The sequence below is a fragment of the Mustela erminea genome, chromosome 3 (genome assembly GCF_009829155.1).
Source record: "Mustela erminea isolate mMusErm1 chromosome 3, mMusErm1.Pri, whole genome shotgun sequence".
In the NCBI taxonomy this organism is placed as follows: Eukaryota; Metazoa; Chordata; class Mammalia; order Carnivora; family Mustelidae; genus Mustela; species Mustela erminea.
Window position 1 is genome coordinate 117318162 of NC_045616.1, and position 19740 is coordinate 117337901.

The 19740-nt window shown below is 40.4% G+C and overlaps 1 protein-coding gene across 4 annotated transcripts in view; it reads right to left on the reverse strand.

Moving 5' to 3' along the window:
- SGCD (sarcoglycan delta) overlaps nt 1-19740 on the reverse strand; it is a 952032-nt gene that overhangs the window by 369659 nt on the left and 562633 nt on the right. For 3 of the 4 annotated variants that reach the window (XM_032337204.1, XM_032337202.1, XM_032337201.1), the window contains one exon: nt 6357-6545. In XM_032337204.1, coding sequence (XP_032193095.1) covers nt 6357-6545 — 189 coding nt within the window. Of the gene's footprint in view, nt 1-6356; nt 6546-8193; nt 8199-19740 lie in introns of those variants that run through there. The other variant, XM_032337203.1, reaches the window with a different exon arrangement.

Genomic DNA, 19740 nt, shown 5'->3' on the forward strand with positions numbered 1-19740 from the left:
CTAGCAAGGGAGAGGGCCAGGAAAATAAATAAATGCAGTATTGAATGTCCTCCCCGCCTCACCCTACCCCTGCCTGACAGCAGGTACGGCAGAACAGAGAAGAGGGAGTCCATCGGGTTAATCTGGAAAGGCTTCAAGAATAAATGAGAAGAAATTGAAAAAGCTTTAAAAGGATAGTGTTTATAGATCAAATGTAGATACTATTTTCAAGTGTATTTCTGACCTAATGGGAGGGAAGACCTGGCCGGGCTGCTCAAAGAGCGGGACTCTGAGGACCGTGGCTTTGTCCTGCAGCTTACAGCTGATGATGGGGCGTCTTCCTCAGCCTCTAGGCATGCAAACAGGTTACTGTGTGATGTGCAACATCCAGGCCAATGCAGTTCCTTCTCTGGGATGTCATTTGGGGAACAACAAGAGATGGGCGCGGGTAGAGGAGGAGCTAGAGAGAAAGATCATTATAAACAGAAGGTCAAGGACAGATAATACATGTTAAAGTGGCGAAGAAGCAGAAAACCTGAATTAACACAGGGGGTTAGTTGAAGGAACAACAAAAGCAGAAGGAACCCAGACTGCAAACAGAAGCGAATGTCGCAGGGCATGATGCCACGCGGTCTGGGGCAACCAGAGGGTGGACCTCCCCACAGCAGCCTCAGTTTCTGCCAGTGCCCTCGGTCCCTCCGCTGTGATGGGCTCCCACGTGCCGGTGAGACTCCTCTCCCCTTCCCAGGGCACGTGTATCCTCACTCCCCTCCACTTGAGTCAGTTTGACTGGGTCGAAGCTCCTTGAGCCTTCTCCAAACAGATGAATGTCAGTGTTCTGAGTTATGGAACACACTGTCCGTTCTCTCTGGCTTTTACTCTTTTACAATGTGTCCAATTTACAAGTATTAGAATGCCTTCCTCTGACCCTCAGTGGATCTTTATCTTCCTTTAGGGTAAATAAATCATGTTTTAGACATTGCACTGAACAAATTCAATTTGTCTTCATGAAAAATAGCACTTGGAAAATGGGCAGCATAGTGTACTGATTAAAAGCATGGGCTCTAGAGCCAGACTCCCTGTGACCCAATCCCGGCTTCATCGCTCACTGACGGCATGACCTTGGGCAAGTTACCACAGTTCTTGGAGCTTCCACTTCCCTACCTGTAAAATAAGGGCAATGGTGGTGCCTAGCTCACAGGGTTTTTATGAGGACTATAGGGGGAAATCATTAAGGTTTTTATTAAACAAATAGAAGTCCATTTCTTGTGTAACCACAGAGAAATGGTTTGACTTTTATAATTTTAATGAATGGAAAGAGGAACCGAAGTTATCTATTAAGTGAGATATATAGAACACTATAATTTATGGAAGACTTATCATGTGACCTGCATTGACTGGGTACTGGGCATTCAGTATCTCATGAATGTGATCTTCAGAAAGGCAATTTTTAATTGACAAGCACATATTGGGAGCCTACTGTATACTGGCACTGGGTTAGGGACACAAAGATAAATAGGGCATGAGCCCTGCTCCTGAGAAGTTCCTGGCATGGTTACGGCAACACAGCTGGATCAGGCAACCTCACTACCCAATTTGAGCTCATCATCTGCAAAACGAGGGGGTCTGATGAGGGGAACTCCCAAGCTTCTCTCTTGTCTAACAGTGAATGACTTCATATTCCACTGTGCTAAGAGATCACAACATCTATTGATAATTCCCAAGCCTTTTAAATCTTATCACTCAATAACCACTTGTGCTAAATGATATTGCAGATGATCAAAATGGACTTATGCGGGGAGAACTTTGAGGCCACATTATTTGGACTGGGTTGCTAGAATGTGTTGGCAGCAGCAGCCGCCTCTATGGAGTGAGATCACACATGGTCAAGGCAAAGCCCCAAATATAAAATCATAGTGTGCCAACAGGAAGTTACCTTATAGTCTTAAGGATACCTAGTTTAATGTGTTCATTTCTATCCTGAGTCTCAGAGAAAAAAGGTGATGTAGTTCATGGCCAGGTAGGCATCCATTTCCCTGATATTCATGCTCGGATTTTTTTTTTTCTTTTTCTTTCTTTCTTTCTTTTTTTTTTTTTTTTAAAGTAAGCTCTACACTGAACATGGGGCTAAAACTCACAATCTTGAGATCAAGAGTCGCACACTCCACTGATGAAGCCAGCCAGCACCCCCACCCCCGCCTTCCCATGCTAGGACATTTGTGCAGTCCCACAATATATCACGATGGCTAAGAGACCAGGTTCCAGAGCCAGACTGCTTGGATTCAAACCTTTACTCTGCCTAAAGCTATGCGATCACAAATCAAGTTATTGAGCTTCTCCCCATCCTTGTCCAGTTGATACCATAATTTTACCTACTTGCATAAGGATTCAGTAATAATATAAATGGTAGCAGCCTAGTGCCGGGCACAAAACAAACTTTCGAAAAGTTACGATGGGGATGATGATAGCAAACACTAACATAACTTACCTATTACTAGGTGCTGAGCTCCATTCTAAATAGTTTATACTCATCCCCTGGTGTACTCTTCACAACAACCCTATGATAGGTCCTGCTATTACTCCCAGGGAACCACAGCACGGAGGGGCTGAGGGACTTGACAAAATAAGCAGCAGAAGCCAGATCTATGTCTAAAGCATCCATCTCCAGATTCTGGTTAAGGGTAACCACCACGCTATGGTTGGTGCTGGGTCTCTCATGACTTCCTGTCGCCAACATCAAGACTTCCTGTGGGTCAGAGGCTGCCATAAATGCTCAACACACATGAACTCACTGAGTCTGCATGTCACCCCATGACATATAAATTATTATGAAGTTTATGTTCAATGTTTACATGAACACAGGGATAAGACAGAAGGCTGAGACTGTGGAGGGAGAGGGGCAACAAGTACGGTGCAAAGAGAAATGACATGAGGACTGAACATTCATAACTATCAGGAAACTACGCAGAAAATGTCAACGGCTATTTCAGACAGAAAGGACATGTGTGATCAGATGAGAGATGGTGGGCCACAAAGACAGTGAGACTTGTGGCAGCTGTATGGCTTTATTGAAGTGTTGGATAATTACAGCAATTAGGGGGAGGAGTACAGTGTGGTGGAAAGGGTTGGGTTTTGAAACAAACACTACCTCTTTTATTTACTTTTGAAGTCAAACACTACCTATTTTATTTATTTTGTTTATTTATTTTATTTACCTCTTTTATCTTTTACTGTGTATGCTTCAGCACATCACTTAACTTCTTTGAACATTGTTTTCTTATTAAAATGGAGACAATACCTAAGTGTTTTTTCCTACTCCCACCAAAGTGAAAATTCAATGAGAGATATTTTAAGGGTCAAGCACTGTAACTAATAGAATAAACTAACAGACAAAATTCAGTAAATAGTAGTCCCCTCGTACAGCACAGTGTGGGATTAACCAGGATAGTTTGAATTACGAGGGTTCACAGTACAGGGAAACCACACACTCCTCCATGTATGGGAAAATTGAGAACTGAAGTGTCATCTTGCTCTCCTGCCTTGTAACAAACACAAGAATATTCAGTGAGGAGCAGAGGAGAGCAAAATCATTTGTCTTCTGATTTACCTCTGGGACCAAGAAAACTGGATTGGGATATTTTTCCAGATTGCTCTAATGGAAGGGATCTTCCAGCATATATCCTTGGGGATGGCACAGAACACAAGCCTGACCACAACGTAAAATGCTGGATATCCGATCTTGGATAAGTTGCCAAGTCCTCCTCCCAAGTACTTTCATTATGACATCATTCTCTTGGTTCATCATTACTCACAGGGCTTGATTATACTGTGAACTTTCCTAAATTGCAAATCATTAAATATTCCAGAGGTTTAAAAAAATCACTCTTTTCTGTTGACAATATTTTAAAATTCCTGCATAAAATGCTTAACTGTTATCCCATTGATTTCCTTGCTGTTTTAGCCAATGTACTCCAATATAAAATTGGTTAATACTTCATTCTTTCTCAAGATCTTCACTTTCAGTAAATTACTATTTGTGGAATAGAATTATAATTCTAAAAGAATATGTTTTATACCGTGATTGATGGAAAAATATGCCTTTAACTTGCAGGGAAAGATCAATTTTCTGACACTTCAGCTGTATGTGCTCAAATGCATTACGATTATAAAGCACCAATTATGGCTAATAATGGCATTATTCTCACCTCAGTAAGGACTTGGTTTGGTACTGCTTTAAGAACTCCCAACTTTGGCAATCAATTCAGTTAACTACAGGAAATAGCCTATTTCAAATAGATTATTACCTTACTGTCATATTGCTCCCCAAGCTCACATACAATCAGAGTGAATTGTCACTCAGTATACATTTACATATACTTTTCACTATTAAGCTTGCCAGATAAAACACCCTCTAGAATCCATAGTTGTACAGTATCACAATTTTCAAGATTTGAGCTCATATTCCCCACCACTCTCACCCCCAAATCTTTCAGGTTCTAGAAGTTAACTTCACATCAGACTAGGTAAAAAAAAAAAAAAAAAAAAAGTCATAGAACTAGCCCAAATAACACAGAGAAAAGCTATAGGGGGGGGCATTAGTTCCAGCTAAGCTCCAATGGGAAAGTAATAAATTCTACCTTGCTTTTTGGACTCTACCACTCAATTCTCTCACCAGCTAGAATCTGGGAATGCTCCAGAATTTCTTCCAATCCTTCATCTCCTACAACCTAGTTGAGGTACACCAACACCATCTTTTAAATGTCTTTTATGTTTTTATTCTCCATTCTACTGCCCTAGCTTCAATTTTGTCTTAATTAATACTGTAGAACAAAAGCTTTCCACTTAAAAGTTCTTGACACATAAAATAAAAACATCACAGGTGCTTGGGTGGCTTAACTGGTTAAGGGGTCAGCTCTTGATTTTGGCTACAGGTCAAGGTCTTGGGAGTCCTGGGATCAAGTCCAGTGTAGGGCTCTGTGCTCAGCAGGGAGTCTCCCTGAGGCTTCTCTCTCTCCTGGTCCCTTGGCCCCTCCCCCCACTCGTGCACACTCCCTCTAAAATAAATAAATCTTTAAAAAATAATAAATAAATAAAAATATCCCAGAACATGCACATCAACAGAGGGCAATTATGGTCCCTTGGATTTAGTACCAGATGGATTCCAGACACATCTTAAAGCCATAAAGTCTTCTCAAAGTTTGTCTGCGAAACACGGGTAAAAATTATTCTCCAGGGTGAGGAGAAAATAAGAAATAGATAAATGGGGCTCCAGGAGGATCAAAGGTTTTATCAGGCAGCTCTGGAACATCAGGAAGATGCAGGAAAGAGCCAAAGCGGAAGACATCGCCTCCGCGAAGGCAGGGAAGTACAACCACGCAGATTGGCTTAAGGATAAAGATGAACTTTACAATCCAGAAAAGGCAAAAATCCACTATCCTGTTGGGGATTTTCACATGAAAAACCTGCTTGTTAATTGCATTATGGTCAGATTTCTTTATCAAATGGATTATTTTTATTGGCAACCTAATTGTTTCCTTCTGACATCACAAGAAATGAAGGCCATCTCAGGGCAGCAGGTTACTACCCACTATGCGTTCACTCAAAGTGAAAAGTACTTATACTGCCAGAATCTCCAGGCAATCCAGGGATGGGGGGTGGGAAACTCAGAATAACTCCAGAAATCATATTTCCAGAATTTTCTTTTCATTTGAACTTTAACAATAAATGTTCAATATGCATAGTGCCCCTAGCCACCAATAACAAGAATTTCTTCAAAGAAGCATAAGCACAGATTCTTTAAAAAAAATTTTTAAAAAGTGAAGCATAGCTACCCCCTCCTCATTTCCATCCTACTCAGGCAGTGGCAAAGAAAACTGGCCTTTTAAAACCCAAGGAGAATCTTAATTAACTACAGCAGTGAGCTACCAGGTATGTACAGGGAGTTACAACTCTTAGATAACCCACAAAGCCTTATTCTGCTCAGATATCGCTCCCCTCTACCTCAAAAACCCTTTTACACTCCCTCCCAAAATTTGGGAAAACTTAGTTCTTTGAATTTGGCCCATATTTCTTCCTGCATGATTTACCCAAAAGGCTTGGAAACTACAGGATACAGAATCACAGTTATCAAAATGGAGGGAAAGCATCCAAGAGACTGCAAAGGAGGGAAATGCCTCTAACTTGGATTCCCAGCCACTGAGGGAAAGAGATTAGAAAGAGGCAGACCCCCCCATGTAATCAGAACAGAAATATTTTTTAATCAAATGCCAGGCTTGCAAGATATTTGAATCCTACTACCACCACTTTTCCACATTCCTTCTTGGTCCACACTTTCCCTTCCCCTGAGAAGGGCTAAAGAAACGTGTGTTTTTACTTACAATTGTGAAGTTCATGACTTTGAGAATCCAGATGGTCATGGCCAAGTTCACCAGTATTAAAATCATCAGGAGCAGGACGAAGAAATACAGGCATCTTTTCCGCCAGCCATAAATGCCCACCTTGTATACCTGTGGCCCCTCGGAGCTGGGCATGGTGCTCCGGTGGTGTGTGTACTGTTCCTGAGGCATCTGAAATAAACGAGGCGAGAGAGAGGCACTCACATTAAACGGCTGAGAGGGGAAGAAAAAAAAAAAAGAAAAGAAAAAAAAATCAGCTGATGAAGAGATATGGCGGGCTGCTGTCTGTACGTTTCCACCCTCCTGACAACTCCAAAAATCTGTTTCCTCTGGACAAAAGTGGCTCCTGTGGACGCTGTAGTCTTTCACTTTACGCAGCCACCTCTCGTGATGTGTACTGAGACATCCACGGGCACACACACCATGGGAGGAACAGAACCCCTACGAAGCCATTTTCCAAACAACTCCTAGAATTCCAACCTCTTTGTGAGGGACACACTCCACCACCTACCCAAATCCTGAGGGTAAAATTGGGAATTTGTCTGAGAAAATAAATGAGTGCCAGGAGTTCATCGTGCTAGTATGATAAGTACTCTTCAGGCATTTATTAGGGGGGTAAAATGATCTTAAATGCAATCATTCTGTACTGCCAGAAAGGCAGGGGAAAACATAACAATTTTCATCTTCCCCCTACTCTACAATTCAAAGGGATGTTGATGGGCACAGAGTAAGCCTCACTGGACTCAGGATTCTTCAAGTGATAGCCTATGCTTAAATGCCTCCCTTGACAGAAACCTCAGTACTTTGATGTGAGGGGTTACACAATTCCAGTTGTGGTCAATCAACTAACTTACTTATTATTTTCAATCAACTCATTTAATTAATAAACATATAGGAGGCTCAAAGTCAAGGAAGATGTGAATATGCCTTCCAGGAGCTTACAGGCTAATGGGAGGAATGAACTCATTAAGCAATGATTATAGTACAGGGAGATAAGTTAGAAAAATATTTGTCAGTATTAAGTAATAGACTAATCCCCCTTAAAGTAAGGAAGCTTCCCCTAATCCCTGCTGTTGACAAAATGATCTTTATACTAGCACTACTAATTAGGTGTCAACACAAATCAAAGTAAATTTATCACTTCCATAAAACTCTAAAAGCCAAACAAGTTTTAAAATTAAATACAAACAAAGCTACTAATGGGTACCATTCAAAATGGACAGTAACGGATTCCCACAAAGGATGATGATTTCCTGAAACTAAGTGGCATCATGCGGTACCCAGGGCTCTAGCACAGCATCCTCAGAGTAGATCACCCCTACTCTGTCATGTGTCACGTGACAACACAGCCCCGACTGCTTTTTTTCCATGCAAATATCTGCACAACCTTTATTCAGAGATCTTTACTTCATTTGGCCCTCTTGTAAGCATCCTGCATTCCCTAAGAATGAAGCTTCCTTCTATTTATTTTCGTCTTAGTCAACAGCAATTAAATTTGTGGGCTGCCTGGGTGGTTCAGTCATTTAGCATCTGACTCTTGGTTTTGGCTCAGGTCCTGATCACAGTGTCCTGAGACTGAGCCCTGCATGGGGCTCTGGGCTCAGCATAGCGTCTGCTTGAGATTCTCTCTCCCTCTCCCTCTCTCCCACTCACTTTTTCTCTTAAATAAATAAAAATATTGAAAAAATATATCAATTAATGGTACCTGGGTGGCTCAGTGGTTAAAGCCTCTGCCTTCAGCTCAGGTCATGATCCCAGAGTCCTGGGATCGAGCCCCACGTCAGGCTCTCTGCTTGGCAGGGAGCCTGCCTCCCCCCACCTCTCTGCCTGCATCTCTGCCTACTTGTGATCTCTGTCTGTCAAGTAAATAAATAAAATCTTTTTTTTTTTAATATTTTATTTATTTATCAGAGAGAGATAGAGGGAAAGAGAGCAAGCACAGGCAGACAGAATGGCAGGCAGAGGCAGAGGGAGAAGGAGGCTCCCCGCCAAGCAAGGAGCCTGATGTGGGACTTGATCCCAGGACGCTGGGATCATGACCTGAGCTGAAGGCAGCTGCTTAACAAACTGAGCAACCCAGGCGTACCATAAATAAAATCTTTTAAAAAAAATATATCAATTAAGTGCGTCCTATGTGGTACAAAAGTGACCATGGTGACAAACTTAATGTGGGTTCCTAACATCACATCCTTGGTTACTAGGTCATCTTTCAGATGGGTTGGAATGTGATTACTTTACAGTTTTTAGATAATCATTAAAATGTACACATAAAATCTAAAATCCCCTTAAGAACCCAAGGCCTTTGGACATCCATGGAATTCCACTGAAAAACCCAGTACATTTTTATTTATGGTCAATGGAAATTCTCAGTGAAGTCCTATAGGACATCTGTCTTATTCTAGACACTACTCTAGTGCCAAAATCAGGTCCACACATGAGTATTTATTTAAATATATGAGTATAGCATGAATGAGTGAAAAAAACAAATGCACAAATGAGGAACGAATGAATGATTTCCTGTCTACTGTAAAAGCTTCTGCTGTCTGGGGGTGTATAAAAGTTTAAGCCAAACACCATGGGAGAATTCATTTTCAGTATTACTGCACATTTTCACTCTAGGCTCCCAAAGCACCGGGTTCCCAAGCAAGCAGTGAACTTCCTGTTACACGAGACCTTCCATTTCATAACTCAGCTCCTCAGAATTTTGTAGATTGGGGCTCTGTTATAACAACATGGCAACACAATAAAGCCATCACTCTTTTTTTTTTTTTGTACACATCAAGATCAGTTAGAAGGGATATGATTGTCTCCTAATTTTGCAGGAAATTAGGCCTTTCTTTTCCATTAAAACATATTCTGTAAGTTAAGGAAATGAGCAAAGAATCTTAAAATCTTATCTGCAAGGTCTTTTATTTCCAACCAACTAATTTTATGAATGTGCTGATTGAAGACTAGAGCTGACCCCCTTGCACATGGAAATGGGGTTTGAGGTAGGGAAAGGACAAGAGCAACAGTACTGGACTCTTACAGGAATGGTGACCAGTGAGAAATTCCTCACAAAACGGGGTAGAGAAGCTAGAGGTATTGGTACCACACCAGCTGCTTTTTCTTTGACATTTGCCCCAACCAGTGCAGGAATTACTTAATTTAGCTATAAAGTAGAAATGACATGTTCAGTAAATACTTACAAGAGACTGGGAATATGGGTATCACATCTGATTATTTTTCTTGCAAAAATTAGATATTAGATATTGACAGAATGCAGTGATTACCTCTATTAGGGTTTCTCAATGCTGGATGTACATCAGAGAAAGCCATGGAGACTTTAAAAACTACATGCTCAGGTCATTTCAATAATAGTCCCATAGGTAGGACCCAAGTACCAGCATTTTTTAAAGGGCCCCGTGCAATCTTAAAGTATAGGCAAGGTCGCATACCACTGGTCTAGAACAATGTCTTTCAAGCCTGACGATGCATCAGGTTCTAAGATAAACTTCTGACAAACACAAATTCAATTTCTGAGCTTTACAATGGAATTAGAATTGTCAAAGGAAAATTTTCTTTAGGTTATGCCAAGTATTTGGGACTACTACTTCTAAAAAAAAAAAAAAAAAGGCCTTTGATCTGTTTTTTAATAGTATGACCATTTCAAGACAAAAAGCTTGAAACAAATTCTAGAATATAATAAAGAAAAAAAAAGAAAAAAGCAGAGCTTTCTGAGGGCTTGGAAGAGAACTTGGACTCCTAGGAACCACAGATTTTGCCCACCATGTTTACTGACTAGCTGAGGTGATTGAGCCAGGAAGGGGAAGTAGTTCTCTTTCACATCAGGCAACAAATTAAAAGCTGAATGGGAATTAGAACTTAGATCCCTTGTGCGTGTGTAGTAGCTGTTCTGCCTGTCACAAGGACTCTAGAGTCTCCACCACACCAACTGTCTACTTTAATGAGCCACATAAAACAAAAATGCACCAGTGTGCCACTCAGAAGGGAAGGGAAAAAAGAAAGAACAGGGAAGGGAGAGAGCAATTTTTGTACAAATGGTGCAAAAAGGAAGCCATGCCAACCAAACGTAAGGAAATGGAGAGGTCTATTAATTATGCTACATAGAAAAGGAAAATTTAGATATGCTGAGTACATTAATTTTTCAAGGCAAAACTGAAACATGTTGAGATGATAAAAACATAAGAAGAAAGATAATCTCCACTCTGCGTTTCTTTTTGATCCTCCCCAGTAGAAAACCCTCCAGGGAATGAAGCTGAAGGTTAAGGTCCGCTCACCACCAGGCCCCTTTCATGACTCTGGGAGGCGCCCTAAGTAATGCATTAACAGTATCATCCATTTTTATAAAATTGTTTAAAGTAAGATGTTTTAATTGCAACTAGTTAAGACCTTGTACATTTCAAACCCCCTTTTTGTTGGGTGTCTTTGGAGGATTTCCATTAATTTAGGAGTTCCAGCTAAGGCAAACTGGGGATTCCTATGATTTGGGTATAGTAGTAAATATTTGTATGAGGGGTGCCTGGGTGGTTCAGTGGGTTAAAGCCTCTGCCTTCAGCTCAGGTCATGAACCCAGGGTCCTGGGATCGAGCCCCGCATCAGGCTCTCTGCTCTGCAGGGAGCCTGATTCCTCCCCTCTCCCTCTCTGCTTGCTTCTCTGCCTACTTGTGATTTCTCTCGCTCTGTCAAATAAATAAAATCTTTAAAAAAAAAAAAGAAAAAAAAATTGTATTATTTGCAGAAACTTCCTTGTAGAGGTACCTTATATCTAGCCCTCCTAGCGTAGGAATGCTTCCAGAAATTCTTCCTCCGTCTTTGATGTCAACTCACCAAGCTGACTGTCGTGAAGGTACAGGACCAAAGTACACAATATGACGTAAATGTGTTCTATAATGGCCAGCACCAGAAATACATGGGTAGTGCAAAAGCCAGAAGCTAGGTGAATTTTTTTTTTTTCAATCATCGGATATGTAAAATTTTAAGTAGGATTCAATTCTGACACCTAGTCAAAACAAATTCTCTCCTGACAAGAATATATCCAATTCAGCATATAACATGATAAATGCTCTACCCCATTTTTTAAATGGGAATCATGGAAAATAGAGCCAGAATTTTTATGTGTACAGGTTATGCGCACTGTGTTTATATTCTGTATGTAAAGTTGCATGTTTTATACATCACAACCAGCAATTCTTTGAAACACCTCAGTTCTTTGAAATTGCTGTAAGAGACAATGATCTTTCTATTGTCTGTGCAAGAAAGTGATAGTGCCAAACAGCTGTCATATGAAGAAGCTATCAAAGGCTACACAACCAAAAAAGTGTAGAAAAAGTATGTCAGTTAATTATTCACAATATTATTTTTCAAGACTGCATGATAAGCCTTTTAAAAATTAATAATTTAATTTCCTTTCTCATTCTAAGTATATTCATGTTTTTAATTTGTTTGTGTTGCTAATTTTTTAGGTTTTTTTCTCCCCCACTTAAAACAGCCCAACAAACTAGGCTTCTGGCATCACAAAACCTGGATCCTTCTCTATTCCTGCCCACAAAGGACCCCGGTATATGTCAAGACCTCAGTGTGACACCGCCATGAGATACCCCCCCTCCCCAGCTGAGCACAGTGGGTGGTACTGTTATCTGTCTTTCGCTGAGAGTGATTTTCAGACTTTTGAGTAGGTAAGAACACCTTGCAGAAATTGATTAAATGCACATTCCTAGGCCCCATACCAAGAAATTCTAATTCAGTAAGTCTATGCATCCCAGGAACCTGTGTTTTTAACATGTACTAAAATCGATTCTGAGACTTGTGGCCCAGAGACCATGCTTTGAGAGCATGAATTTAGATCCAACATAGAGATATATTGCTGGCCCAGCCTTTGCCTCTACTTGCACTATTTCTCATGAGATCACCCATTTTCCTCCCATGACTATACACACACACACATATATATATAATACACACACACACACACACACACACACACATTTTTTTTTTAACTCTGCCATTCTTCACATTTTCACTGTGCTCCTACCCTGGAATTTTCATTTCTACTGTCCTCTTTCAGCATTATATTGAATATTACACCTTTTGCAAACTTCGGCATCTTAGTTTTTAAACATGCAGAGATATTCTCTGTCATGAAAAAGAAATCTCAACTTACCTTCTGGGGTTGGGGTGCACTAGGCATGTGAATTTTACAAAGGAGTTCCTCTCTCTGCAAATTTACACTCTCATCTTGGGAATCCTAAGACTAGTACTGTCCATCAGTCTTTGGAACCTCTTTATTGTTCTACAACATGTTTTACAATGATATAGGTTATCCCTCTGAAAATATCCTAAATGCTTTTAAGTATTTAAAAGTTCTTTGTACCAGGGCACCAGTGGCTCAGCTGGTTAAGCTTCTGCCTTCCGCTCAGCTTATGATTCCAGGGTCCTGGGGCTGATTGAGTCCAGCACTGAGTTCCATGTTCATCAGGGAGCCTGTCTCTCCCTCTGCCTGCTGCTTCCCCTACTTGTGCTGGCTTGCTGTCTCTCTCTCACACACAAATAAATAAAATCTCAAAAATAAATACATAAAAAAATAAGTAAGTATATGTTCTTTGAACTACAGTAGCACCTACACAAGGGTGTGCTTATGTGTGTAATTACATGAAATTATATGTGCGCATGTATATATATACATAGTTATTTGATGAATGAGTAAAAGTCAAGCCAAGACTCTTCCAAGAACAAAAGGCTGTAAGGTCACAAGTAAAAGAATAAAAATTGACACACATTGACTTCCTTTCCAAATGCGCATATGATTATACTGATGTAAAGTAGGCTGAAATCCAAAGCATGAGTCCATTCCTTTATGGGGCTATTTTCAGTGTTCACTTGTTCATAAACATAGCCAGTTGACACAGATAATCTATTTCTTGAACACAAAACGCAACAGAGTTAGATTTTCCAGAAAACGAATACAGAACTTTCTCCTGCTTTTTGTTGTTTTTGCCATTAGATAGGGAGGAACTACAGATAGTCAAGGCAATGCCATAATATAGTCATGGGTTAATTACGTAGATTATATATAATATATATAATCTAAATATAATAGCTACTGCTATTATATATTATAAAATAAATAATATGTCATATTATATATCATATGATATATCATATATCATATGTCATATATCATATGTCATATAGCATGTTATTATTTTGTTTATTTATATATTATTATTAATCATTCATTATTATAATATATTATATATTATATTATAATAGATGTTGAGTTTTCAAAGCAGGACATTTTGGAGGGGCATATTACTAAAGCATGAGAGCTGTAACCTCATGGTTCCACACATTCAAATGTTCTTATCTGAGATCATGTAACATTACAGACTCAAGGCCTGATACTAATTTAATATGCCAGTCTCAAGGGCAGTATTTGTCTTAATGACCTGGACTTATGAACAACCGCTTGTACTGGCTCTGTTTCACTTCGGCCACCTCAGCCACCACCCATACTTTAGGGACTTTCTGATGCCTATGACACTGCTGAATGGCCTCATAAATGCCCAACATCAGTCAAGGCACTGCTGGAGGATTTGTACAAACCCCACATTCGTGGTGAAGTCCTCACAAGATCCTCAAGCCAGACCCAGCCTAACTGGTCCCTGAACCCAGTAGCTATTTCTCCTCTAATTAAGGAAGCTGAATTTTATGTTCAGCTTAAGCTCACCAACACTAAGCTTCAGAGTGCTAAGTCCCACTTCTTTGACAAGCTTTGACGTCTTAACACAAAAGCTTGACTGATTGTACTCAAGCAGTCATACATTCTATACCCCATTGACCTCCTTCCTAAATCTAATTGGTACCAAATAGCTGCTAGACAATCCTATACTGCCCCAGTTCTTACATTTCATCAGTTGATCTAAAAAAGATGCAAGGGCCTGGGGCAGAAACTCACAGAGCTGGCAAACTGTGTGAGGCTGAGTAAGGAGTCCAGGCTAATACTGATGTAAGCCCTTGCTTTGCCGGTATTCAGTGTTTTGATTTCAACAGGCTTCTTCTCCAGGAGAAGAACACGTGTTTTCCTCTTCTCCCGCTGCCCCAATAAAAGAGATACCTAGAAAGCTTCTGCACAGCAAAGGAAACAGTCAAAAAAACAAAGAGGCAACCCACGGAATGGGAGAAGATATTTGCAAATGGCAGTACAGACCAAAGGTTGATATCCAGGATCTATAATGAACTCCTCAAACTCAACACACACAAAACAGACAATCATATCAAAAAAATGGGCAGAAGATATGAACAGAGACTTCTCCAATGAAGACATACAAATGGCTATCAGACACATGAAAAAATGTTCATCATCACTAGCCATCAGGGAGATTCAAATTAAAACCACATTGAGATATCACCTTACACCAGTTAGAATGGCCAAAATTAACAAGACAGGAAACAACATGTGTTGGAGGGGATGTGGAGAAAGGAGAACCCTCTTACACTGTTGGTGGGAATGCAAGTTGGTGCAGCCTCTTTGGAGAACAGTGTGGAGATTCCTCAAGAAATTAAAAATAGAACTTCCCTATGACCCTGCCATTGCACTCCTGGGTATTTACCCTAAAGATACAGATGTCGTGAAACGAAGGGCCATCTGTACCCCAATGTTTATAGCAGCAATGGCCATGGTCGCCAAACTGTGGAAAGAACCAAGATGCCCTTCAACGGACGAATGGATAAGGAAGATGTGGTCCATATATACTATGGAGTATTATGCCTCCATCAGAAAGGATGAATACCCAACTTTTGTAGCAACACGGACAGGACTGGAAGAGATTATGCTGAGTGAAATCAGTCAAGCAGAGAGAGTCAATAATCATATGGTTTCACTTATTTGTGGAGCATAACAAATAGCATAGAGGACATGGGGAGTTGGAGAGGAGAAGGGAGTTGCGGGAAATTGGAAGGGGAGGTGAACCATGAGAGACTATGGACTCTAAAAAACAATCTTAGGGGTTTGAATTGGTGGGTGGGTGGGAGGTTGGGGTACCAGGTGGTGGGTATTATAGAGGGCACGGATTGCATGGAGCACTGGGTGTGGTGAAAAAACAATGAATACTGTTATGCTGAAAATAAATAAAAAACAAATTAAAAAAAAAGAAAGAAAGAAAAAGAAAAAAAAAGAGATACCTAGTGAATGATTACAAAATCTACTAAATCTACAAGATCTACTAAATCTACATTATTCTTCTACTACGGAGGATCGCATTCTGTTTTGAGAGATGATTAAAAAATAATCTACAACCTTTCTAAAGACACAAATAATGCCATTAAGTTTCCTGATGATTTTTCTCTTGGACCTATAAAATTTTGTGGGCCATGATCTGCTCTACTAAGGTAGAGTAGAGAACAAGGAGGCACTGACATGCATTTTACTAATGCTTGCTAGGCTCCTCTGCCCACTAGACTTTACAAGTGTCTTGTTCCATAAGGGAATTTATGGGAGGGCCAACGAGCACAACTCTGTAAAAGCTACACATGAGAGGGAAGAAACATGGCAGAAGACAGACCTGGCCTTCGAGGAAATCCCCAATCGCAATCTATATTTTCAAGAAAAGAATATTTTTGATCACCTACTATGTGCCAAGTACCAGAGCAGATCCTAGGGATACAATGGTCTTCAAAAGAATGGGTAGGATTGCTTTTCTGCCTTCTTCAAGCTCGTACTTTCACAGGAAAGATGGAACATACTCAAGTAAACAGATTAAGCCCTTATAACTAAGAAAGGTTCTTAGAAAGAAACTGAAGAAGGTTTCACAGTAGAGCACGGAGGGTACCCACTCTGGGCACAGGATGCCATTCTGACAAAGTGATGATAAAGATGAGAGCCAGATGTAGAACATGTTTTTCAGCAGAGGACATAGCAAGCATTCTGGCCTGAAGAGCCTGCTTCGATTAAGCAGGGTGGCTGGCGAGGTGGGCACTAGTGAGCTCAGGACAGAGGAGGACCAGTCTGAAGAAAGTTTGTGGCCCCACTACACCTCAGCTTGTAGGTTATGATAAGGAGTAATGAATTAAAATGGCCCATAATAATAATTCTATCATCTTCTTCAAAACTAATATAAATAATACCAATCAAGTGAGCCAGAGTTTGTGGCTTATGAAGCTGTGTGTTCATATTTCCATCACATTTACAAGTAAACACAAATCACATAACTGTATACGATTATAACCAATTTATGGAAATAGGCACAAATTCTCCCACAGCTGCATCACATATCTGGAGTCTGGGAGGAATCACAGTCATTTCGGACTAACTTGGCACATAAATAGTTTTCCATTAGCCATGTTAATTTTGAGGTCTCTGATTTAAAACTATCTGTTTTCTAGGGTTGTTTTCATTCAGCCATCCATACAACACATTAGTCTTGGTTTGTTAATACTTGGCACAATTTAGACAATTGTAACAAACTCGTCTCTTTTAGTTATGATATAATAATCAACACTATTTTCCGGTAAAATTCATCCATGAGAGTAAATGCTTGTATGTGTGAAATGGTCTAAGAACTGAGAATGGCAGCTTCTTTTTAAGGATATTTGTGGATTAATTTAAAAGTTATGGTTCCATATTTCAGTTTTCTAGAATTGGAGGAAGTGTTGAACAATTTTTCTGAAAAAAAAAAAAAAGCAGACAAGTGCATAATTTAAAAAGGCTTAAGAGTATAAAGTCAAGAAAAAATGTTTTTAAAGGCTTACTTGTTTGAGAGAGAGACTAAGAGGTATGCATGAGGGGGGTACAGAAGGAGAGGGAGAAAGAGCCTCTCAAGCAGACTCCCCACTGAGTGTGGAGCCCAATGTGGGGCTCGATTTCCTGACCCTGAGATCCTGACCTGAGCTGAAACCAACCACTGGATGCTCAATCGACTGAACTACCCATGTGCCCCTCAAGAAAGTTTTTCTTTCACACTTTTAGCTTCCTTCCAGAGAATCAGCTATTACCAGCTTTTTAAAATCTTTATAGCCATGTTCAACACATAACAGGCTTAATTCAATATGGACATTAAATATGTATACACACATTTAAATGTTTCCTTTTTACACAAAGAAGGGCAAATTTAATGCTCTTTATTGTTCTGAATCTAACTCGGCCCACTTAATACAGCTAAGTGATAGTCCCATGAAAACAGAGAAATTTGTATTTTTTTAAGTCAAACAGTTTTACATTATATAGATGCAGGATATTTAACTTAGCCAACTCCTTAGTTATGAACATTGAGGTTGTTTCCAATAATTTTTTGTTTCCAAGGCTTATTTTAACAAATAAATCATTATCAGATATTATCCTATATGGCACTAGACATTAGCAGTAAAAAGATGCCCTGCTCCTTAGACCTTCCAGTCTAGTGGAGGCAACAATAAAGAGAAAATAAACAAATATGTAATTTTAAACTTAGCCTTGGGAAAAAGTCTTTGCAAGGAATAAAGGAAAGCAGGAAAAGGGGGGCAAACAATGAGTGGAAGGCTCCTGTTTCTAGGAGGGTCAGGGAAAACTCTGTAGTTGAGAGATTTGTGAAAAAGCATCAACGAGTAAGAAAGTACATCATAAGGACATCTGGAGGAAGCACTCTGGTCAGAGGAAGCAATATAAGCAAGTGCAAAGGCCCAGAGGTGGGATTTTACTGGGCAGTGTGAAGGACAAGGTGGCTAGACCCCAGAGCAAAGAAGGGGGAAAGTGTTTGACAATCAGCTTGTGAGTGCAGGCAGAAGGGATGCACACTGGGTCTTACCAACCACAGTGAAACCCTGAACTAGAATACAGATTGAGAGGGTAACTATCAGAAAACCGAGGCATCAGAGAAAGAAGATCTGATCTTCATGTTGCAATCACTCCAGCTGGTCTATAAGGGACAGACTCCTGGGATGAGAACGCAGGTGGAAAAACCAGGCCCCTGTGACTACTGCTATCACCCAGGGTCAGGGGGACAAGAGCCCAGACCAGGGCAGCGGTGAAAGAGAAGTTGGCAAGCTAGTACTGTATTTCAAGGCTATCTGGAAAGTAGAGCTAATGGGTTCACTGCTACCAGAGACAAAGAATGAGGGCAGGAAAAGGAGAGCAGTTGGGGAATGCTAAGGATCTGTTGTGTGCACCTGGGTAAAGGATAGTTCCATTCCCATCATGATGGGGAACAATGGGGCATAGAAGGCTCACGGGCAGGAGGCAAATAGAGTGGGGCGGGGGGGGGGGGAAGAGAAACCATTGTTGAGTTAAACTGATTTTGAAATGTACAGAAAAATCCATGTGGGTAGTATCCCAAAGGCACTTTGAAAGGAGTCTGGAATTCAGGGGAAAGATAGGGCATAGTGATTAAGTGTTAAGTCTCCTGTAAATGAATGTTATTTAAAGCACCAGGAATAGTGCATACATGTTTCCTGTATGTCCCAATACTCCTCTCAGAGAAGTCCTGAGAAATCAAATTGCTTAGTCAGGCTATGACGTAGGGGGGAGAGGGGTACTGTTTCTTATAGATATTAACAGAGTTCTCCTCCAAAGTATGAGATGCCTTATATTTAAATTCAAAATATTTATTTCTGGTGAACTGGAAGATATTTCAGTATAATTACGACCATTCTCACTGTCCCTGACATTTAGAAGTCTGAAGGAAGTCCGCTGAGATAGCTGTAGATGGAAATATATTTTTGAAACACATACACATATTTGTACCAGGCATCATTAGATGTATGAGCTCATACATTTCTGACAACACTCTGGGAGATGAATATGATTAAAGCTATGTCATAAATTAAGATCCTAAGGTACTGAAGAGTAAAGGAAAGTTCTCAAGGACAGCTCTAATTAATAAGTTGGTTAAGGTCTTGACTCAGACTGAGGTCCAGTTTTCTTTCCATTGAGCATGGAATGTGGCAAAGACCTGCCTTTCCCTGAACGTAACCCAAAGAGTTTAGAATTATCATCTATGTGTACTTAGCGTGACGTGCACTGAAAATGGCGTAAGTGATGGCACTACTGGAAAAATCTGTTTACCTTCAGCCGCTCCCATGGGACTGTTCTGGGCAATTGGAATACATCAATGAGCTCAAACACAGATGCCTCATCTCACAGCAGTGGTAGGAGGCAGTGATGGGAGAGACCAATAAACATGAAAGCCAAAGTATATTATACTTAGATTACCAGGGATGAATATGATGGATAAAGGATCCTCCCCCCCACCACCACCAAAAAAAGGAAAAGTCAGATCAGTTGTCCAGGGATGGAGTGGGGAGCAGAGAAAGTTAAATTTTTAAAAGCCTGGGAAATGTTAACCTCATGGAGCAGGTAGTGTTAGAGTGGACTTGAAGGAACCTTGGGGGTCCC